The sequence below is a fragment of the Salmo salar genome, chromosome 20 (genome assembly GCF_965601325.2).
Source record: "Salmo salar chromosome 20, fSalSal1, whole genome shotgun sequence".
In the NCBI taxonomy this organism is placed as follows: Eukaryota; Metazoa; Chordata; class Actinopteri; order Salmoniformes; family Salmonidae; genus Salmo; species Salmo salar.
The window spans coordinates 85,034,706-85,059,983 of record NC_138310.1 but is presented as its reverse complement, the minus strand read 5'-3'; the positions used below and the strand labels follow the sequence as shown (position 1 = coordinate 85,059,983).

Genomic DNA, 25,278 nt, shown 5'->3' with positions numbered 1-25,278 from the left:
GGGTGATGAGCTGTGTTGCTTTTACACCAAACATAACGTTTTGCATTGTTGCCAAAAAGTTCGATTTTGGTTTCATCTGACCAGAGCACCTTCTTCCACATGTTTGGTGTGTCTCCCAGGTGGCTAGTGGCAAACTTTAAACAACACTTTTTATGGATATCTTTAAGAAATGGCTTTCTTCTTGCCACTCTTCCATAAAGGCCAGATTTGTGTAGTATACGACTGATTGTTGTCCTATGGACAGAGTCTCCCACCTCAGCTGTAGATCTCTGCAGTTCATCCAGAGTGATCATGGGCCTCTTGGCTGCATCTCTGATCAGTCTTCTCCTTGTATGAGCTGAAAGTTTAGAGGGACGGCCGGGTCTTCGTAGATTTGCAGTGGTCTGATACTCCTTCCATTTCAATATTATCGCTTGCACAGTGCTCCTTGGGATGTTTAAAGCTTGGGAAATCTTTTTGTATCCAAATCCGTCTTTAAACTTCTCCACAACAGTATCTCGGACCTGCCTGGTGTGTTCCTTGTTCTTCATGATGCTCTCTGCGCTTTAAACGGACCTCTGAGACTATCACAGAGCAGGTGCATTTATACGGAGACTTGATTACACACAGGTGGATTCTATTTATCAACATTAGTCATTTAGGTCAACATTGGATCATTCAGAGATACTCACTGAACTTCTGGAGAGAGTTTGCTGCACTGAAAGTAAAGGGGCTGAATAATTTTGCACGGCCAATTTTTCTGTTTTTTATTTGTTAAAAAAGTTTGAAATATCCAATAAATTTCGTTCTACTTCATAATGGTGTCCCACTTGCTGTTGATTCTTCACAAAAAATTACAGTTTTATATCTTTATGTTTGAAGCCTGAAATGTGGCAAAAGGTCGAAAAGTTCAAGGGGGCCGAATACTTTCGCAAGGCACTGTAATTTGTGCTAATTTACTGAAAATAAAAAACAGAAACATCACATTTCCATAAGTTTTCAGACCCTTTAATCAGTATTGCACCTTTGGCAGCAATTACAACATCAAGTATTCCTGGGTATGATGCTACAAGCTTAGCACAACTGTATTTGGGGAGTTTCTCCCATTCTTCTCTGCAGATCCTCTCAAGCTCTGTCAGGTTGGATGGGGAGCGTTGCCGCACAGCTATTTTCAGGTTTCTCCAGAGATGTTCGATCAGGTTCAAGTCCGGGCTCTGGCTGGGCCACTCAATGACATTCAGAGACTTGTCCCGAAGCCACTCCTGTGTTGTCCTGGCTGTGTGCTTAGAGTTGTTGTCCTGTTGGAAGGTGAACCTTCACCCCAGTCTGAGATCCTGAGTGGTCTTGAGCAGGTTTTCCTCAAGGATCTCTCAGTACTTTGCTCTGTTAATGTTTGACTTGATCCTGACTGGTCTCCCAGCCCCTGCCGCTGAAAACCATCCCTGCAGCATGATGCTGCCACCACCATGCTTCACCGTAGAGATGGTGCCAGGTTTCCTCCAGACGTGACGCTTGGTATTCAGGCCAAAGAGTTCAATCTTGGATTCATCAGACCAGAGAATCTTGTTTCTCACAGTCTGAGAGTCTTTAGGTGTCTTTTAGCAAACTCCAAGCAGGCTGTCATGTGCCTTTTACTGAGGAGTGGCTTCAATCTGGCCACTCTGCCATAAAGGCCTGATTGGTAGAGTGCTGCAGAGATGGTTGTCCTTCTGGAAGGTTCTTCCATCTCCACTGAGGAACTCTAGAGCTCCGTCAGAGTGACCATCGGGTTCTTGGTCACCGCCCTGACCAAGGCCCTTCTGCCCTGTTTTCTCAGTTTGGCCGGGCGGCCAGCTCTAGGAAGAGTCTTGGTGGTTCCAAAATTCTTCCATTTAAGAATGATGGAGGCCACTGTGTTCTTGGGGACATTCAATGCTGCAGACATGTTTTAGTACCCTTCCCCATATCTGTGCCTCGACACAATCCTGCCTTGGAGCTCTACAGACAATTCCTTCAACTTCATGACTTGGTTTTTGCTCTGACATGCACTGTCAACTGCGGGACCTAATATAGACAGGTGTGTGACTTTCCAAATCATGTCCAATCAATTGAATTTACCACAGGTGGACTCAAGTTGTAGAAACATCTCAAGGATGATCAAAGGAAACAGGATGCACCTGAGCTCAATTTCGAGTCTCATAGCAAAGGGTCTGAATAATTATGTAAATAAGGTATTTCTGTTTTTTATTTTTTTTATCTTAAAACCTGTGTTTGCTTTGTCATTATGGGGTACTGTGTGTAGATTAATGAGTTTTTTTATTTTTATTTAATCAATTTTAGAATAAGGCTGTAATAAAACAAAATGTGGAAAAAGTCAAGGGGTCGGAATACTTTCTGAAGGCACTGTACATGCATGCCTTTAAATACAGTGAGTACACTAAACATTAGGAACACCTTCCTAATAGTGAGTTGCATCCCACCCTTTTGTCCTCAAAACAGCCTCAGTTCATTGGGGGCATGGAAAGGTGCCGAAAGGTTTCCACAGGGATGCTGGCCCATGTTGATACACACGGGAAACTGTTGAGCGTGTTTCAGTTCTTGAAACAATCCATGTCTCAATTGTGTCAAAGCTTAAAAATCCTTCTTTAACCTGTCTGTTCCCCTTCATCTGAAGTAATTGAAGTGGATTTAACACGTGTCATCAATAAGGGATCATAGCTTTTACCTGGATTCACCTGGTCAGTCTATTTCATGGAAAGAGCAGGTGTTCCTAATGTTTTGTCCACTCACTGTATAACCACACACATTGATTCCACACAAAACACACGCTTTGATTCCACACAAACCACACGCTTTGATTCCACATAAACCATATGCTTTGATTCCACACAAAACACACGCATTGATTCCACACACAGACTTACTCTCAGTGTGGTTCTCCACCCAGCCATTGATCTGCTCTGCCACGGCGGCTGATTCGCTGAAGTCCACCGTCTCCACCTCCGCCCGGAAGTACTTCCTCATCAGCCGCAGGAACTCCGGGTTAAAGGTCACGCCACTCTGCAGGAAGAGGGAGTTGGCCAATCGGATGATGTAGTGGGCATCGTCTTCAGACAGAGCCCCTGTCAGGTTCTGGAGCAGAGAGAACTCCTCATCTGGGAGACGGACAGAGACAGATGTCTTACTCACTGGGAGGTGGCTGTGTGAGTGTGTGTGTTCTGCAGTGTGTATACCTGTAGGTAGGTGGCTGTGTGAGTGTGTGTGTTCTGCAGTGTGTATACCTGTAGGTAGGTGGCTTTGTGAGTGTGTGCGTTCTGCAGTGTGTATACCTGTAGGTAGGTGGCTGTGTGTGTGTGTGTGTGTGTGTGTGTGTGTGTGTGTGTTCTGAGGTGTGTATACCTGTAGGTAGGTGGCTGTGTGTGTGTGTGTGTGTGTGTGTGTGTGTGTGTGTGTGTGTGTGTGTGTGTGTGTGTGTGTGTGTGTGTGTGTTCTGCGGTGTGTATACCTGTAGGTAGGTGGCTGAAGCCAACAGCCTGGCGTATCTGTGTGAGGGAGGCCCCGCGGGCCCCCAGCTCCACCATGCCCAGGGCCACAGCCACACTCAGGGGGGAGAAGATGATGTTGTCGTCCCCCCCGCGTGCCTGCAGCTGGTGGTACAGTCTGACGGAGAACTCTGCTGTGGTGTCCTCCGGAATGTCAGCGGCATGGCAACCATGGCCCGGCAACAGGAGGAGGGGCAGGAGGCTGAGAATCAACATGGGAAAGCTGCGAGCTAGAGAGAGAGAGAGAGAGAGAGAGAGAGAGAGAGAGAGAGAGAGAGAGAGAGAGAGAGAAGACAAACAGAGAGACAAAGACAAACAGAGAGACAAAGAGATAGATAGATAGATAGATAGATAGATAGATAGATAGATAGATAGATAGATAGATAGATAGATAGATAGATAGATAGATAGATAGATAGATAGATAGATAGATAGATAGATAGATAGATAGATAGATAGATAGATAGATAGATAGATAGATAGATAGATAGATAGATAGATAGATAGATAGATAGATAGATAGATAGATAGATAGATAGATAGATAGATAGATAGATAGATAGATAGATAGATAGATAGATAGATAGATAGATAGATAGATAGATAGATCGATCGATAGATAGATCGATAGATCGATAGATAGATAGATAGATAGATAGATAGATAGATGATAGAGTGGGGGGGTTAGCGGGAGGAGAGAATGACAGAGAGATGGAACATGTTTCAATCCGGGCATGCCAATAAAGCATATTAGTGTCTGAATATAGGTAGAGGAAAACACACAGGGATGAAACAGGGAGAGAGATGGAAAGAGAAAGGGAATGGGAGGGAAAAAAAGAGTAGACAGACTGCTAAACAGCCAGTTATCCTACTGTACGACTGTAACTACATTTATACTGATAAACAGCCTGTTATCCTACTGTACGACTGTAACTACATTTATACTGATAAACAGCCTGTTATCCTACTGTACGACTGTAACTACATTTATACTGATAAACAGCCAGTTATCCTACTGTACGACTGTAACTACATTTATACTGATAAACAGCCAGTTATCCTACTGTACGACTGTAATTACATTTACACTGCTAAACTGCCAGTTATCCTACTGAACGACTGTAACTACATTTATACTGCTAAACAGCCAGTTATCCTACTGTACGACTGTAACTACATTTATACTGATAAACAGCCAGTTATCCTACTGTACGACTGTAACTACATTTATACTGATAAACAGCCTGTTATCCTACTGTACGACTGTAACTACATTTATACTGATAAACAGCCTGTTATCCTACTGTACGACTGTAACTACATTTATACTGATAAATAGCCTGTTATCCTACTGTACGACTGTAACTACATTTATACTGATAAACAGCCTGTTATCCTACTGTACGACTGTAACTACATTTATACTGATAAACAGCCAGTTATCCTACTGTACGACTGTAACTACATTTATACTGATAAACAGCCAGTTATCCTACTGAACGACTGTAACTACATTTATACTGATAAACAGCCAGTTATCCTACTGTACGACTGTAACTACATTTACACTGATAAACAGCCAGTTATCCTACTGTACGACTGTAATTACATTTATACTGATAAACAGCCAGTTATCCTACTGTACGACTGTAACTACATTTATACTGATAAACAGCCTGTTATCCTACTGTACGACTGTAACTACATTTATACTGATAAACAGCCAGTTATCCTACTGTACGACTGTAACTACATTTATACTGATAAACAGCCAGTTATCCTACTGTACGACTGTAACTACATTTATACTGATAAACAGCCAGTTATCCTACTGTACGACTGTAACTACATTTATACTGATAAACAGCCAGTTATCCTACTGTACGACTGTAATTACATTTACACTGCTAAACAGCCAGTTATCCTACTGTACGACGGTAACTACATTTATACTGATAAACAGCCTGTTATCCTACTGTACGACTGTAACTACATTTATAGTGATAAACAGCCAGTTATCCTACTGTACGACTGTAATTACATTTACACTGCTAAACAGCCAGTTATCCTACTGAACGACTGTAACTACATTTATACTGATAAACAGCCAGTTATCCTACTGTACGACTGTAACTACATTTATACTGATAAACAGCCAGTTATCCTACTGAACGACTGTAACTACATTTATACTGATAAACAGCCAGTTATCCTACTGTACGACTGTAACTACATTTACACTGATAAACAGCCAGTTATCCTACTGAACGACTGTAACTACATTTATACTGATAAACAGCCAGTTATCCTACTGTACGACTGTAACTACATTTACACTGATAAACAGCCAGTTATCCTACTGAACGACTGTAACTACATTTATACTGATAAACAGCCAGTTATCCTACTGTACGACTGTAACTACATTTACACTGAAAAACAGCCAGTTATCCTACTGAACGACTGTAACTACATTTATACTGATAAACAGACAGTTATCCTACTGAACGACTGTAACTACATTTATACTGATAAACAGCCAGTTATCCTACTGTACGACTGTAACTACATTTACACTGATAAACAGCCTGTTATCCTACTGTACGACTGTAACTACATTTATACTGATAAACAGCCTGTTATCCTACTGTACGACTGTAACTACATTTACACTGCTAAACAGCCAGTTATCCTACTGAACGACTGTAACTACATTTATACTGCTAAACAGCCTGTTATCCTACTGAACGACTGTAACTACATTTATTATGCTAAACAGACAGTTATCCTACTGTATGACTGTAACTACATTTACACTGATAAACAGCCAGTTATCCTACTGAACGACTGTAACTATATTTACACTGATAAACAGCCAGTTATCCTACTGTACGACTGTAACTACATTTATACTGCTAAACAGCCAGTTATCCTACTGTACGACTGTAACTACATTTATACTGATAAACAGCCAGTTATCCTACTGTACGACTGTAACTATATTTACACTGATAAACAGCCAGTTATCCTACTGTACGACTGTAACTACATTTATACTGATAAACAGCCAGTTATCCAACTGTACGACTGTAACTACATTTACACTGATAAACAGCCTGTTATCCTACTGAACGACTGTAACTACATTTATTATGCTAAACAGACAGTTATCCTACTGTATGACTGTAACTACATTTACACTGATAAACAGCCAGTTATCCTACTGAACGACTGTAACTATATTTACACTGCTAAACAGCCAGTTATCCTACTGAACGACTGTAACTACATTTATACTGATAAACAGCCAGTTATCCTACTGTACGACTGTAACTACATTTATACTGATAAACAGCCTGTTATCCTACTGTATGACTGTAACTACATTTACACTGATAAACAGCCTGTTATCCTACTGTATGACTGTAACTACATTTATACTGCTAAACAGCCAGTTATCCTACTGTACGACTGTAACTACATTTATACTGTACCAGACAATGAGAGGACAAGAGGATTGTGATACCCATTTCTAATTAGGGAGTTGTTCAACAATGGAAGTGTTAATGAATTTACCTGCAAAAAAGCAGAAAACCATTCACACAGCCCCAATACGTGTATTTTGTTTATAGGGTATAAATGCAGGAATATTGACTAGGTCCTTTGTTTTTTACCCCTACCCCTTTCAGAAATACGCAAATGCAGGTATAAAAAGCAGGCATGGTAAAGGCATGGTAAAATAGTGGGATTTTGGTCTGCCCTTTTTTCACTTGGACAAAAGGAAGACCTACATGAGAATGCTGTTCGGTGACTACTGCTCAGCGTTCAACACCATAGCGCCCTCAAAGCTCATTTCAAAGCTAAGGACCCTGGGACTAAACACCTCCCTCTACAACTGGATCCTGGACTTTCTGACAGTGAGGGTAAGCAACAACACAGCTGCCACGCTGATCCTCAACACGTGGGCCCCTCAGGGGTGCATGCTCAGTCCCCTCCTGTACTCCCTGTTCACCCATGACTGCATGGCCAAGCACAACTCCAACACCATTATTAAGTTTGCTGACAACACGACGGTGGTAGGCCTGATCATTGAAGACGATGAGACAGCCTATAGGGAGGCGGTCAGAGACCTGGCAGTGTGGTGCCAGGACAACAACTTCTCCCTCAACGTGAGCAAGACAAAAGGGCTGATTGTGGACTACAGGAAAAGGGTGGCTGAGTATGCCCCCATTCACATCGACGGGGCTGTAGTGGAGCAGGTTGAGAGCTTCAAGTTCCTTTGTGTCCATATCACCAACAAACTATCATGGTCCAAACACACCAAGACTGTCTTGAAGAGGGCACGACAACACCTCCCCCTCAGGAGGCTGAAAAGATTTGGCATGGGTCCCCAGATCCTCAAAATGTTATACAGCTGCACCACTGAGAGCATCTTGACTGGCTGCAGTATGGCAACTGCTCGGCATCAGACCACAAGGCGCTACAGTCAATAGTGCGTACGGCGCAGTTCATCACTGGAGCCGAGCTTCCTGCCATCCAGGACCTCTATACCAGGCGGTGTCAGAGGAAGGCCCTACAAATTATCAAAGGCTCCAGTCACCCAAGTCATCGACTGTTCTCTCTGCTACCATATGGCAAGCGGTACCGATGCACCAAATCTGGAACCAACAGAAACCTGAACAGCTTCTACCCCCAAGCCATAAGACAGCTAAATAGTTAGTTAAATAGTAACCAAATAGCTACCCGGGTTATCTGAATTAACCCTTTATGACCCAGCTGCTTCTGTTTATAAAACTCTGCAAAAAAAGAAAAGTCCTCTCACTGTCAACTGCATTCATTTTCAGCAAATTTAACGTGTAAATATTTGTTCCAACATAACAAAATTCAACAACGGAGACATAAACTGAACAAGTTCCACAGACATGCGACTAACAGAAATGGAATAATGTGTCCCTGAACAAAGGGGGGGGGGGGGGGGGGGTCAAAATCAAAAGTAACAGTCAGTATCTGGTGTGGCCACCAGCTGCATTAAGTACTGCAGTGCATCTCCTCATGGACTGCACCAGATTTGCCAGTTCTTGCTGTGAGATGTTCCCCCACTCTTCCACCAAGGCACCTGCAAGTTCCCGGACATTTCTGGGGGGAATGGCACTAGCCCTCACCCTCCGATCCAACAGGTCCCAGACGTGCTCAATGGGATTGAGATCCGGGCTCTTCGCTGGCCATGGCAGAACACTGACATTCCTGACTTGCAGGAAACCAGCCATACTGCTCATTCTGTGCGTGGTGGCATTGTCATGCTGGAGGGTCATGGCAGACTGAGCCTGCAGGAAGGGTACCACATGAGGGAGGAGGACATCTTCCCTGTAACACACAGCGTTGAGATTGCCTGCAATGACAACAAGCTCAGTCCAATGATGCTGTGACACACCGCCCCAGACCATGACGGACCCTCCACCTCCAAAACAATCCCGCTCCAGAGTACAGGCCTCGGTGTAACGCTCATTCCTTCGACAATAAACGCGAATCCGACCCTCCCCCCATGTGAGACAAAACTCGACTCGTCAGTGAAGAGCATTTTTTGCCAGTCCTGTCTGGTGCAGCGATGATGGGTTTGTGCTCATAGGCGACGTTGTTGCCGGTGATGTCTGGTGAGGACCTGCCTTACAACAGGCCTACAAGCCCTCAGTCCAGCCTCTCTCAGCCTATTGCAGAAATTCTGAGCACTGATGGAGGGATTGTGCGTTCCTGGTGTAACTCGGGCAGTTGTTGTTGCCATCCTGTACCTGTCCCGCAGGTGTAATGTTCGGATGTACCGATCCTGTGGAGGTGTTGTTACACGTGGTCTGCCACTGCGAGGATGATCAGCTGTCCGTCCTGTTTCCCTGTAGTGCTGTCTTAGGCGTCTCACAGTACGGACATTGCAATTTATTGCCCTGACCACATCTTTAGTCCTCATGCCTCCTTGCAGCATGCCTAAGGCACGTTCACGCAGATGAGTGGGGACCCTGGGCATCTTTATTTTGTTGTTTTTCAGTCAGTAGAAAGGCCTCTTTAGTGTCCTAATTTTCATAACTGTGACCTTAATTGCCTACCGTCTGTAAGCTGTTAGTGTCTTAACGACAGTTCCACGGGTGCATGTTCATTAATTATTTATGGTTCATTGAACAAGCATGGGAAACAGTGTTTAAACCCTTTACAATGAAGATCTGTGAAGTTATTTGTATCTACTATTACTTTTATTGTTACATGTTTTACTTTATATTATTTCTCAATTTTCATTCTGTCTGCATTTTTGGGATGGACCCGTGAGTAAGCATTTCACTGTTAGTCCACACCTGTTGTTTGTAGACCATGTGACAAATAAAATGTGATTTGATATGAGAAACAAGGAGAGGGGGAAGAGTGATGAAGCTGTCCTCCTCCAGTGGATTGTAACTACATTTGTGCTGTCGACTGCAGACAGAAGAAACTCTGTTTGGTGACAATTACTAAATGAGCTCATGCATATTTCATCCCTGATCTTATCATCTCCTGTTACATCATATTCTTCTTCAAAATAGGCTTGCCTCAGTGCCATGAGAACGCCTGTGTGTGTCAGTGTGTGTGTGTGTGAGTGAGAGAGTGTATGTGACTATGGACACTGCCTAACCCAACATAGAATATGTGGCATTTATTTTCTTTGCTCCATATCCCTCTCCCTCCCTGTCTACCTTCCTTTCCTCAAGTCCACACTCCTTCCTTCCTTCCTTCCTTCCTTCCTTCCTTCCTTCCTTCCTTCTTCCTTCCTTCCTTCCTTCCTTCCTTCCTTCCTTCCTTCCTTCCTTCCTTCCTTCCTTCCTTCCTCTCTACCAACCTCCCTCTCTACCTCCCTCCCTACCTCTCTACCTACCTCACAGCAGCATGTTACACACAGTTCTTAAGGGGACTGGTGTGTTCTGGCTGCTCCTGCTGAACACACACGCAGTTCATGCAGTTTCATCCCTCTGCCTTTTACCGTTGCCTGGCAACGCTGTTTTCTGCACAAACAAAGAAAACAGGAGCATGCCACTGCGTTTTTAGAGCGATAGAGGGAATGAGAGAGAGGGACACATACAGAGGGGATGTCCCTCCCTGGTTCTCTGTTGTGTATTGCTGAACTGCTGAATAGGTTCAGGTGCCCTGCATGTTGTTTGTGTGTTTGGGGCTCCGTGTTTGGTGCGCCGTGTGTGTGTGTTACTATCAGATAGATGAGAGTCCCATGCTCCCACACTGGGCTAGAAGCTCCTATGGGTGCTGGTGACTGGAGTGACATTGTACTTGAGACAACAATGACAGGGCTGGATCAATACAGCAGCCCTGTCCTGGTACCAGCTACCCCAAACCCAGTCCCCCAACCCCCCTCTCCCTGACTGGCAGACAGGAGCCCACCCACTGGGCACAAACGTCAATTCAAAGTGTATTTCATGTTGGTTCAACGTAATTTGATTGAAATTACATGGAAACAATGTTGATTCAACCAGTGTGTGGCCAGTGAGTAGCCTAGCCTGCCACACAACACGTTCATTCTATCCCCTACAAAACACACAACTATCATATCAATGCAGACTTCCTAAGTTCCACTCTAGGAACTTACTCAGAACATGGACTGTGTTACTCATTCTAGAATCCTGTCCATTGAAATGTGAGACATGGGGCTGTGACGGTAATTAAATAACTGTAGCTGACAGTTATGGATGAAGGCCGTCATGAAAATAAAATAACCTGCAAAACTGTTTAAATAGGCCTATATACATTTTAGGATTTATTTTTATTTTTATTAACCTTCTTTTTTCTAATGTAGATAAACTTGACCTAATAGCAGGGGTGTTTACTAATGATTATAAGCAATTGATTTGCTAACTTAGTTCGTCTATCAAACTTTCTCCATCTCCTCCTCTTTCCAACTGTCCTTTGATGATGGAGCAGCTCGGCACTAGATGATGGAGCAGCTAGGCACTAGATGATGGAGCAGGTTGGTGCTAGATGATGGAGCAGCTAGGTGCTAGATGATGGAGCAGGTTGGTGCTAGATGATGGAGCAGCTCGGCACTAGATGATGGAGCTGCTCGGCTCTAGATGATGGAGCAGCTCGGTGCTAGATGATGGAGCACCTAGGCGCTAGATGATGGAGCAGCTCGGTGCTAGATGATGGAGCAGCTCGGCGCTAGATGCTGGAGCAGCTCGGCGCTAGATGATGGAGCAGCTAAGCGCTAGATGCTGGAGCAGCTCGGCGCTAGATGCTGGAGCAGCTCGGCGCCAGATGATGGAGCAGCTAGGCGCTAGATGATGGAGCAGCTAGGTGCTAGATGATGGAGCAGCTCCATGCTAGATGATGGAGCAGCTCGGCACTAGATGATGGAGCAGCTAGGCGCTAGATGATGGAGCAGCTAGGCGCTAGATGATGGAGCAGCTCAGCGCCAGATGATGGAGCAGCTCGGCACTAGATGATGGAGCAGCTCGGCGCCAGATGATGGAGCAGCTCGGCGCCAGATGATGGAGTAGCTCGGCACCAGATGATGGACCAGCTCGGCGCTAGATGATGGAGCAGCGCCGCGCTAGATGATGGAGCAGCTAGGCGCTAGATGCTGGAGCAGCTCGGTGCTAGATGATGGAGCAGCTCCGCGCTAGATGCTGGAGCAGCTAGGTGCTAGATGCTGGAGCAGCTCGGTGCTAGATGCTGGAGCAGCTAGGCGCTAGATGATGGAGCAGCTCGGCGCTAGATGCTGGAGCAGCTCGGCGCTAGATGCTGGAGCAGCTCGGCGCTAGATGCTGGAGCAGCTAGGCGCTAGATGATGGAGCAGCTAGGCGCTAGATGATGGAGCAGCTAGGTGCTAGATGATGGAGCAGCTAGGCGCTAGATGATGGAGCAGCTCGGTGCTAGATGATGGAGCAGCTCGGTGCTAGATGATGGAGCAGCTCGGCGCTAGATGATGGAGCAGCTCGGTGCTAGATGATGGAGCAGCTAGGTGCTAGATGATGGAGCAGCTCGGTGCTAGATGATGGAGCAGCTAGGCGCTAGATGCTGGGAGTAAAGCGCTACAGGCTATGGCACTTCAGTAAAAAAAAATGGATTGATGTGTGGACTTTCTTTTATACAAATGCACATTTTCATTGCTTGCTAGTAAATGAATACATTTAAAAAAAGGTTGGATGTGTCTGACTATTCATGAATTATTCAACAGCAGTCGAAAAGGTTGTTGTAGCATGAGGCCTATATTGCACTAATCTTGTGTCCAATGGACAAAACACCAAGCCTCTCCATCCTGGCATGGTATTTCATTTTTATTTATTTCACCTTTATTTAACCAGGTAGGCAAGTTGAGAACAAGTTCTCATTTACAATTGCGACCTGGCCAAGATAAAGCAAAGCAGTTCGACAACATACAAAAACACAGAGTTACACATGGAGTAAAACAACATACAATCAATGATGCAGTAGAAAAAAATAAGACTATATACAATGTGAGCAGATGATGTGAGATAAGGGAGGTAAAGGCAAAAAAAGGCCATGGTGGCAAAGTAAATAAAGTATAGCAAGTAAAACACTGGAATGGTAGATTTGTAGTTTGAAGAAAGTTCAAAGTTAAAATATAAATAATATGGTGCAAAGGAGCAAAATAAATAAAATAAATAAATACAGTAGGGGAAGAGGTAGTAGTTTGGGCTAAATTATAGATGGGCTATGTACAGGTGCAGTGATCTGGGAGCTGCTTTGATAGCTGGTGCTTAAAGCTAGTGAGGGAGATAAGTGTTTCCAGTTTCAGAGATTTTTGTAGTTCGTTCCAGTCATTGGCAGCAGATCATCATTAGATACAGAATCTTTTCTTTATTTATAGACTAATCAAGGCTGACCAGCCCGGTCCTGGCCGTTATGCGGCCCTAGGAGATACAAAATACAGTGTCGGCCCGCAATGCACTTTATGAATGACCATGTGGTAGCCTACCGTTTGTAAAACAGCCAATTTATCATTAATCCCAATCATTTGGTTAAAGAAATGTCTGTTAATACATGTATTAATTACAGTAATTTACCATTCTCAGAGTGGAAACGTTGTTTACAGAGTTCAAAACCTGCTACACTTGTGAGAAAAAACCTTTGGTTTATTTCACACCATAATTTACGCACTGAGCATGTCTAGTTTCTCTGTCCTGTTAATGTTGACAGAGCAGGCATAGAAGTACCTGTCCTGTTAATGTTGACAGAGCAGGCATAGAAGTGCCTGTCCTGTTAATGTTGACAGAGCAGGCATAGAAGTACCTGGCCTGTTAATGTTGCCAGAGCAGGCATAGAAGTACCTGGCCTGTTAATGTTGACAGAGAAGGCATACCTGGCCTATTAATGTTGACAGAGCAGGCATACCTGTCCTGTTAATGTTGACAGAGCAGGCATACCTGTCCTGTTAATGTTGACAGAGAAGGCATACCTGGCCTGTTAATGTCGACAGAGCAGGCATACCTGTCCTGTTAATGTTGACAGAGCAGGCATACCTGGCCTGTTAATGTTGACAGAGCAGGCATAGAAGTACCTTTAATAACAATTAAACGCTCCTGTCATGAGTAGCTTAGGCTACATAATTTCTCTCAATGCGTCATCCTCTCTTGAAGAACAATGCTGTCATGACTGTCCACGAGAATCCAAATAGGTAAGATCAGGATTTGTTTCAAGAGAGTTTTCCTGCCAAAACTCTAACATGTTCTAAAGCAAATGCTGGAACAATATTTCTAACAAAGAACATGGGGAATGGTCAGAGCCGATCTATAGAACATTAATGTCATGTTAATTATTTTGTGATGTCATTAAAAATGTTATACAGGAAATACTGTAACTTGGAAAGTATATCCACTACGTGTATGAAGTGTCCATCCGATGCGCTGTGCATGTAATATGAACAATTATGAAAGTGTTTTTGTTAAGAGAGGGATGTGATTTTAGGAGCCATAAGAGAGAATAGTTTTAACATAAACTTTGCAGAGTGACAAGTCACGCCCCTGAGTGAGGTCAGAGAGCGTGTCACCTGACGGAACCGCCCTTTCGAAAAAACTGTATGAAATGATGGGTTAAGAATTAACATATCATACCAGAGAGACCTAGAGCTGCAGCTGCACGTTTAAAGTGGTTTGAATGGTGAATCTCAACACGAGGTAGAGACGATAAACTCACCTCGCGGACAATCACTGGTACAGTTGATTAGTTGTCCTAAGTAAAATAGATAAGCGAATTTAAGTGGGACCATTCTACTACCCTGCTCAAACCATCGTATTACACTACTCTCATCACCCCACTGGGAACCATCAACACGGCTGGCTAGCCTATCTTCAAAGACGCCTCTTCAGGAGCGAATGGAAGGAAAATCAACTCTGTAGTTCTGTTCAGGACTACACGACAAGTCACAGGATACCGTACAACCACAAAGAAGAACAACAGGAAAAGACTTGTCGGAACCATTTTGGAGAATCAGAGCCTTACAAGCGTGTCGCGAAAAGGCCCAACTCCCTTTCCAAGGCGGCCCTGTCCACCGAGAGAGATCCGGCGAACCAAGACATTTTACGTAACTACATTCATGATTTCTTACTCCAAGCAGGCAGCAGTTTGTGTGCAAAGTAAAGGAGTACTATAAGTGAGAGTAGTTTCTAAATGTACCAACGTTAAGTGTCTCTGTCCCTCTCTCCATCTCTTCTGTAACAAGCAGCCATATTGTTGTCAGTCCGCTAGGGACCTGTTTTTAATGTATTAAGAGTGTGTGTTTATCCTGTGTTACCATTTAGTTAGCTAGTAAATAAATAATTAAACCAATTTGTGTAGTAATGAATCATAAGGCTCTGGTTTTTGCAGATGCAAAGAGGTTACAATGGTTCAGAATGATGATATGATACGAGGTTATGATTAATGAGTTAACTGTTTATAGATGTGATAGGTAAATACCTATTAAAGTTTAATTCAGGAGATGGTAACTCTTTATAGAACTGCTCTCGTGGTGCCCAAAATCCTAATGAGTTAATTGTTACATGATTAATTTAAAACGGGTAACAATTAAACATAGTTGATTAGATAAATAACAGTCATCAGATTAATGTTAAAGTCAAGTCACGACAATGCCATCGAATGGCTGCAGAAGCAGGGTTCATGAAGTTATGTGAATATTTTGGGAAAACCCATCGGACTTCGTTTGAATGGTTGAGGACAAGCTAGGCGTGTTTCTTTTGACTACGTTAATGTTGTGTCAGTACAAAAATGCTACAGATCCTCTCCAACCTGGAATTTCTTAACTTGTTGATGAATATTTTTAAGTAATAACCTGAATAATAATGAAATAATGAAATAATAATGAAAAGATGTGGGAGTGAGAGGGAGGCGAAGGGGGGGATTATTTGTGTGATAGTGACACCTGTGTGACCTTATGAGTTGTGGGAGCGGAGCTGTTCTATTAAAGCAGCCTGCCACCTGTAAGGGTACACCTGCCCTGGTAGTGTAGACAGATTGGGGAGAGAGGGTGAAGGGGTTGGGGGGAGAGAGGGTGGGAGGGAGAGGGATTTGAGCGGGAGAGTGGGTAAGGGTCTGAGATGGGCATCACCTGAGTGCCACAGGTGAAAACCAACACCTGTTAAACCCATATGCCTCTTAAAAACCTGACGTGATTCCAGCAGAGCACAAAGCCCAGACACTTTGAAGTCATTTCTGTTTAATCTTCAAGGCTTCTAAAATGAATAGAATTAAACCTGTTGTCCTTTGAAAAGAACACGACTGATCCTAAATCACCGCTAATATACAGTAGCTGACATTTCCACATTCAGAACGTGACGCCATTCACCCCCTCAGACACTTTAATCCTCAACGCCCTTTAAACCCGACACCTTTAAGAAGGCATACTTACCAAGCTAGTAGAATTAAACCCAACACCTTTAAGAAGGCATACTTACCAAGCTAGTAGAATTAAACCCAACACCTTTAAGAAGGCATACTTACCAAGCTAGTAGAATTAAACCCAACACCTTTAAGAAGGCATACTTACCAAGCTAGTAGAATTAAACCCAACACCTTTAAGAAGACATACTTACCAATCTAGTAGAATTAAATCCAAGCTTTACCGCCTGTAGCTGGGCTTATAACATAATATAACACACTTAGGAAGATCATCATTCATTCCTCTCACTCACACACACACACACACACACACACACACACACACACACACACACACACACACACAATGTTCTTCCTTTGTTACCATGATGATGGGATGTGATGAACATCATTCTCTCCATGTCCAGAGAAGACAGAAGACTAAAACCCAAATACCCAGTCCCTGTATCTCCCCTTAACATGAGAACGCACGCACACACGCATACACACACACACACATACACACACACAACACTTGCTACTCCATCATCAGCAAACTCAGTAATTATATAAGAACACTGAGACAGTCCGCTCTTATAATAGCTCCTAACTGAAACACACTTAAAGGGGAATTTCACCCTGGCCCTCCCATGGCATATATTCATTACTATTTTAAAGGTGAATTTCACCCTGGCCCTCCCATGGCATATATTCATTACTATTTTAAAGGTGAATTTCACCCTGGCCCTCCCATGGCATATATTCATTACTATTTTAAAGGTGAATTTCACCCTGGCCCTCCCATGGCATATATTCATTACTATTTTAAAGGTGAATTTCACCCTGGCCCTCCCATGGCATATATTCATTACTATTTTAACAACATTACCTTTTTTATCGTAAATATCAACATTATCCTCAAGCTACAACTAGCACCTTTCAGTTCCACTGGTAGAATCAGGAAGTTTTGACTGTTAATTCCTCTGCTCATAGCGAACCACAAAATCCGGAAATCATAGCGGATACAGCTCTCTAAGGTAGATGGGGCATGTTCACAAACGTGGAAGATGGCATTGTGAACGAACAACACACAGCCATCTCAGAACTTCTGCAGGCACCATTTTTTGGGGGACAATGTTTGTTTTTCATCATGCTTGTGTGGTGTTCTGTGCCTGGCTGTGCTAATTACAAACAAGCGTGAAAATGAGATTTACCGCGATGCTGCCAGTAACTTACGGCTATCAAGAATGATGCGCCTTACGGTGACCAAAGATTATCAGAGGGATTTTCAGGCTGAACTGATGTGATGGGGAATCCATAGACAACAGCTGAGAAGTGATACCATAGATTTGTTTTCCTTCACAACAAAACTGAGCATTCTCGATTAGAGGTAACCAAACATGATTTAGCTGATGGCTCTCTGTGTTTCATAATATTCTTTCAATTCGCAAGAATTGTATCTCACCGGATAAAGAATCAGAGCGAGCAAAACAGCGCCATTCTGTTTCTAAATGTGTAGGCCATCTATCTGATACTGTCTGGTCCAAACGAGTATCACATTGTTGCCGCCTATAGCATTGAATGCAAGGGAAGCCAGCGAGCATTTGGCCTCCCTTGATAATTTTTTTTTTTTTTAAACGAGTATAAAATTATAACCAATCAGCGTTGAGCTTAACTGAGTGAGCTCAACTGTGAAATGGTCCTGGGGGATTTTTTTTTTTAAGTGTCAAGGGAAGCCATCTTGGATTTGCCGTCTCTCCTATTAAATCACATTGAGAGCATACGTCATTCATAGAAACAACTTGAACTGTTGCATCTCGTTGTGTTGTTGTCCTCCGGTGGCTAGCTAGCTAAAACTGTCCCTTTACTAAATTAGCCATGGATAGAGATAGGGATTTGGACTTGTGTTTTACTTAATTCTCCTTACTGGCCAATGATTATAACAGCGATTCTGATCCAACCATGAATTCATATCTTGTTATGCCTCTGGCCTGAGAGGATGGAAGTTCAATATGTAGAAGGCTAATGTTAACTAGCTAACGTTGCCCATAAATGGAAGTTAGGCTAGAGAGCAAGTATTTTAGCCAGGTAGGACAACAAAAAATAAGTGTTTACTGTATGACAGAGTGATAGTCCGTGAAAACATGAAAGAGAGGAGGATGGCATTGCTGTTTCTCTACAAGTAGGGTGAGTCATCATGTTTTTTCTACTTACACAAATGCACGCACGCACGTACGCGCACACACACACACACACACACACACACACACACACACACACACACACACACACACACAGACACAGAAATCAGAACCATGGACAGCCACAACATATTTAGCTTATGTTAATTGGACTAAATCGTTTTTGGTATCTTTTAGTTGTCACTGTATTAGACTAATCATAGGTGATTTGATGAAGTTGAAATGGTGCTGGAATAGTGGAGGCAGCTCCTGTTTTCTTTGCGACTTGAGGAAACTCTCCGTGGTTCTAAATCAATACAGTAAATGTATTGTTGTGTATGGGAACGGTTGAGAGGTGCCACCTCTCCTCAATCTCCCATACACAACAGTTCATACCGTGTAACAACTGCCCTCCTAAGACTTTTCACACATTCTTTAGCCCCCTAGTCCATTTACTTTGTTGAATGATCTTTCCTCTCAAAAGCAGCTCGAAATGTCCCTGATTGGCCCTAAACAATGTTAGCCGGTCCCATTCGGTTGATCCCTTTACCAACAAAGGTGTTGCCCCTCGTCTCTTCCACTAAAAGTGTAAAATGCTAACACCTCAACCATGACTTTCCAGGAGACGTGCAGTACCAGCACATCTTCTGCAAGAGGACGAAACAGTTGAGGGTTAAGAAGCCCTACACCACTTTCGGCAGTCTTATCCAGCTGTCCGTTCACCGCAGACAGGACAGAGTCTTATCCAGCTGGCCATTCCCCACAGACAGGACAGAGTCTTATCCAGCTGGCCGTTCACCGCAGACAGGACAGTCTTATCCAGCTGGCCGTTCACCGCAGACAGGACAGAGTCTTATCCAGCTGGCCATTCCCCACAGACAGGACAGAGTCTTATCCAGCTGGCCGTTCACCGCAGACAGGACAGTCTTATCCAGCTGGCCGTTCACCGCAGACAGGACAGAGTCTTATCCAGCTGGCCGTTCCCTACAGACAGGACAGAGTCTTATCCAGCTGGCCGTTCCCCGCAGACAGGACAGTCTTATCCAGCTGGCCGTTCACCGCAGACAGGACAGAGCCTTATCCAGCTGGCCGTTCCCCGCAGCCAGGACAGAGTCTTATCCAGCTGTCCGTTCCCCACAGACAGGACAGAGTCTTATCCAGCTGGCCGTTCACCGCAGACAGGACAGTCTTATCCAGCTGTCCGTTCCCCGCAGACAGGACAGAGTCTTATCCAGCTGGCCGTTCACCGCAGACAGGACAGAGTCTTATCCAGCTGGCCATTCCCTACAGACAGGACAGAGTCTTATCCAGCTGGCCATTCCCTACAGACAGGACAGAGTCTTATCCAGCTGGCCGTTCCCCGCAGACAGGACAGAGTCTTATCCAGCTGGCCGTTCCCCGCAGACAGGACAGAGTCTTATCCAGCTGGCCGTTCACAGCAGACAGGACAGAGTCTTATCCAGCTGGCCATTCACCGCAGACAGGACAGAGTCTTATCCAGCTGGCCATTCACCGCAGACAGGACAGAGTCTTATCCAGCTGGCCATTCACCGCAGACAGGACAGTCTTATCCAGCTGGCCGTTCACCGCAGACAGGACAGAGCCTTATCCAGCTGGCCGTTCCCCGCAGACAGGACAGAGTCTTATCCAGCTGTCCGTTCCCCACAGACAGGACAGTCTTATCCAGCTGTCCGTTCCCCAGACAGGACAGAGTCTTATCCAGCTGTCCGTTCCCCAGACAGGACAGAGTCTTATCCAGCTGTCCGTTCACCGCAGACAGGACAGAGTCTTATCCAGCTGGCCGTTCACAGCAGACAGGACAGAGTCTTATCCAGCTGGCCATTCCCTACAGACAGGACAGAGTCTTATCCAGCTGGCCATTCACCGCAGACAGGACAGAGTCTTATCCAGCTGGCCATTCACCGCAGACAGGACAGAGTCTTATCCAGCTGGCCATTCACCGCAGACAGGACAGAGCCTTATCCAGCTGGCCGTTCACCGCAGACAGGACAGTCTTATCCAGCTGGCCGTTCCCCGCAGACAGGACAGAGTCTTATCCAGCTGGCCGTTCCCCACAGACAGGACAGAGTCTTATCCAGCTGGCCGTTCACCGCAGACAGGACAGTCTTATCCAGCTGGCCGTTCCCCGCAGACAGGACAGAGTCTTATCCAGCTGGCCGTTCCCCACAGACAGGACAGTCTTATCCAGCTGTCCGTTCCCCAGACAGGACAGAGTCTTATCCAGCTGTCCGTTCCCTGCAGACAGGACAGTCTTATCCAGCTGGCCGTTCACCGCAGACAGGACAAGACCATTCGCCATAAGCACAAAGAGTCTCAGCTTCCCCAGCCCACCATGCCGAACACCATTGTCAGTCTACCGAAGCCAGATAAAGGACTATGGCTGTGTTTACACAGGCAGCCCGATTTTGATCTTTTTTTTCACTAATTGGTCTTTCAGATCAGATCAGTTCTGAAAAATGTTCGATGTGAAAAGATCTGATGTGATTAAGACCAATTAGTGGAAGAAATATTAGAATGTGACTGCCTGAGTAAACGCAGCCAGTGTGGCTCAGCGTAAGATCATGTGGAACAGGGGATCTCTAACCTTGTTCATGAGGAGCTACCCTCCTGTAGGTTTTCCCTCAAACCCCAGTTGTAACAAACCTGGTTCAGTTTATCAACCAGCTAATTAATAGAATCAGGTGTGCCAGTTTAGGGTTGGGGTGAAACTGTATAGGACGGTAGCTCTACAGGAACAGGGTTGGGGTGAAACTGTATAGGACGGTAGCTCTACAGGAACAGGGTTGGGGTGAAACTGTATAGGACGGTAGCTCTACAGGAACAGGGTTGGGGTGAAACTGTATAGGACGGTAGCTCTACAGGAACAGGGTTGGGGTGAAACTGTATAGGACGGTAGCTCTACAGGAACAGGGTTGGGGTGAAACTGTATAGGACGGTAGCTCTACAGAAACAGGGTTGGGGTGAAACTGTATAGGACGGTAGCTCTACAGGAACAGGGTTGGGGTGAAACTGTATAGGACGGTAGCTCTACAGGAACAGGGTTGGGGTGAAACTGTATAGGACGGTAGCTCTACAGGAACAGGGTTGGGGTGAAACTGTATAGGACGGTAGCTCTACAGGAACAGGGTTGGGGTGAAACTGTATAGGACGGTAGCTCTACAGGAAAAGGGTTGGGGTGAAACTGTATAAGACGGTAGCTCTACAGGAACAGGGTTGAGGTGAAACTGTATAGGACGGTAGCTCTACAGGAACAGGGTTGGAAAGCCCTGATGTAGAACCACCATAACATAAATATGGATTATTTTCTATCAGTCTTCAAAATGTATCTGCCTTTAAGGATTCACAGAATATAAACTACATGGCCAAAAGTATGTGGACACCTGCTTGTCAAACATCTCATTCCAAAATCATGAATATGGAGTTGGTACCCCCTTTGCTGCTATAACAGCCTCCATTCTTCTGGGAAGAACATTGCTGAGGGGACTTCCGGATGAATGACACGACAATGAGCCTCAGGATCTCGTCACAGTATCTCAGTGCATTCAAATTGCCATTTATAAAATGCAATTGTGTTCTTTGTCCGTAGCTCATGCCTGCCCATACCATAACCCCACAGCCACCATGGGGCACTCTGTTCACAACGTTGACATAAACAAACCGCTCGCCCACACAACGCTATACACACTTTCTGCCATCTGCCCTGTACAGTTGAAACCGGGATTCATCCGTAAAGAGAATACTTCTCCAGCGTGCCAGTGGCCATCAAAGGAGAGCATTTGCCCACTGACATCACTTACGATGCCAAACTGCAGTCAGGTCAAGACCCTGGTAAGGACAACGAGCACACAGATGACTTTCCCTGAGACGGTTTCTGACAGTTTGTGCAGATATTCTTTGGTTGTGCAAACCCAGTTTCATCATCTGTTCAGGTGGCTGGTCTCAGATGATCCCGCTGGTGAAGAAGCCAGATGTGGAGGTCCTGGCCTGGCGTAGTAATACGTGGTCTGGGGTTGTGAGGCTGGTTGGACGTACTGCCAAATTCTCTAAAAAGACATTGGCTTATGGTAGAGATATGAACAGTCAATTCTCTGGCAACAGCTCTGGTGGACATTCCTGCAGTCAGCATGCCAATTGCACGCTCCATCAAAATGTGAGACATCTGTGGCATTGTGTTGTGTGACAAAACTCCACATTTTAAAGTTGGAATTGAATTGTCCCCAGCACAAGGTGCACCTGTGTAATGATCATGACACTTAATCAGCTTCTTGATATGTCACACCTGTCAGGTGGATGGATTATCTTGGAAAAGGAGAAATACTCACTAACAGGGATGTAAACAAATTTGTGCACAACATTTGAGAGGAATATGCTTTTTGTGCATATATATAGCATTTCTGGCATGTTTTATTTCAGCTCATGAAACATGGGACCAACACTTTACATGTTGCGTTTATATTTTTGTTCAGTATAGAATTGAATTCAGTGAAACTCAATGAAATTACAGTGCATTCGGAAAGTATTCAGACCCCTTCACATTTTCCACATTTTGTTAACCTCAAAACTTGTGACATTGTGTTGTGTGACAAAACTGCACATTCCAGAGTGTCCTTTTATTGTCCCCCAGCACAAGGTGCAACTGTGTAATTATCATACTGTTTAATCAGCCTCTTGATATGCCACACATGTCAGTTGGATGGATTCTTTTGGCAGAGTACCGTCTTGCAGCGTATGATTTTGTTTTGTTGACCTTGTTTTTGCTTTCTCATTTGCCTAGCAGTCCTTTTTCATCAACGTTTAATATCAAGGGCTAATATTAAGGCATAATATTATGTATGCTTTGGAATTATTTTTCACTAACAGGGATGTAAAGAAATGAAACATGGGACCAACACTTTGCATGTTGCATTTATATTTTTGTTCAGTGTATATCTAAAATTAGGGATGCGCGATATATTGGTGAACATATCAGAATAGGTCGATATTTGCTAAATATTCCAACATCGGTATCGGCCGATGTCTAGTTTAACGCCCCGATGTGCAAAACCGATGTCAAAGCTGACGTGCATACCTATATAACGAGCAGTCATTTGAAAGAGTAAGAAAATTTCAGCGAGACAACTCAAAGGCGAAATCCATTAAAGCCAAGATAATGGAATTCATTGCCCTTGACAATCAACTGTTCTCTCTCTTGGGTGATGTTGGCTTTCGCCGACTGGTCGAGTACCGGTACACACTACCAAGTGCGCTATTTTTCAGATGTTGCCCTACCGGAGTTACACAGTAATAGCGTCACTGCTATTATCTTCAGAACATACATTCTATGGAACGCCGTTTGGGTCTTTGCGTGTCAAAAACGATACAGTAGCACTGTCAAAGCTGTACAAAAAAGTCTGCAAACAAGCACACACCGGCCACGAACGATGTGTTTACAATACCGCGTTGGTAATAAAGCATCATTTGTTCGACCACAACTTCTGGGGTAGCTAGCTTTAGCTTGGTATCTAGCTAGCACCAATACAACCAGCTTAAAAACAATGACCAGTAGAACCTGCAGTCATTTTCATTATTCTTAGCAATGATTTAGGAATCCTTGTGAGTAAGTATTAGCTAGGTTGCCACTTGTTGTTCGCCTATTGAAATTGAACTTCAGTTCATGAAAATAAATAGCTAGCCAGCTACTTAACCCTGTTGCCCAAAGCTAACGTTATAAGCAGCAAGCTAGCTTCATCTGGCTAGTGAGGCCTGACCGGACTGGGTTATGTGTTGTGAAGCTAGCCACAATAAGGATTAGGCACAATAGTGGAATTTGCGGATTGCCTTCAAAATAAAAGTATGTCATTGACAGTGATGCAAATGAATACAAATAATGGAATTATGCCATACTTTTATTTTGAAGGCTAAACGCAAAGTCCACTATTGTGGCTAATTGTTATTGTGGCTTAATAAAAGTATCGGTATCTTTTTTCTGGCAAGGAAAAATATCGGCTATCGGTATCGGCCAAAAATGCAATATTGGTGCATCACTATATAAAACATATTTTTCATGTGAATACGGTATATAAAACTACTATGTATGTAAAATATATGTATATGTAACAACAAAAAATCTGTAAAAAAAAAAGGTTGGTCATCAAAAATTCTCTGTGCTACACAAAAAGTATCTACCCTGTAACTCCGAGTAAAGGATACCAAAAATATTTGGTTAAATCACATTATCTGGTGTAACGATCTGTAGCGATCCCTCCGATCCCTCCGATGTCAACAACTACAGGCCAGTATCCCTTCTTTCCTTTCTCTCCAAAACTCTTGAACGCGCCGTGCTTGGCCAGCTCTCTTGCTATCTCTCTCAGAATGACCTTCTTGATCCTAATCAGTCAGGTTTCAAGACTGGGCATTCAACTGAGACTGCTCTTCTCTGTGTCACGGAGGCTCTCCGCACTGCTAAAGCTAACTCTCTCTCCTCTGCTCTCATCCTTCTAGACCTATCTGCTGCCTTTGATACCGTGAACCATCAGATCCTCCTCTCCACCCTCTCCGAGCTGGGCATCTCCGGCACCGCGCACGCTTGGATTGCGTCCTACCTGACAGGTCGCTCCTACCAGGTGGCGTGGCGAGAATCTGTCTCCGCACCACGTGCTCTCACCACTGGTGTCCCCCAGGGCTCTGTTCTTGGCCCACTCCTATTCTCGCTATACACCAAGTCACTTGGCTCTGTC

General features: G+C 44.3%; 1 protein-coding gene across 1 annotated transcript in view; it reads right to left on the bottom strand.

The window, feature by feature from the left end:
* Nucleotides 1–25,278, bottom strand: part of neus (Neuroserpin) — a 62,020-nt gene that overhangs the window by 9,791 nt on the left and 26,951 nt on the right. The window contains 2 exon segments of the mRNA NM_001140417.1: nucleotides 2,883–3,113; nucleotides 3,464–3,730. Coding sequence (NP_001133889.1) covers nucleotides 2,883–3,113; nucleotides 3,464–3,716 — 484 coding nt within the window. The 5' untranslated portion in view covers nucleotides 3,717–3,730.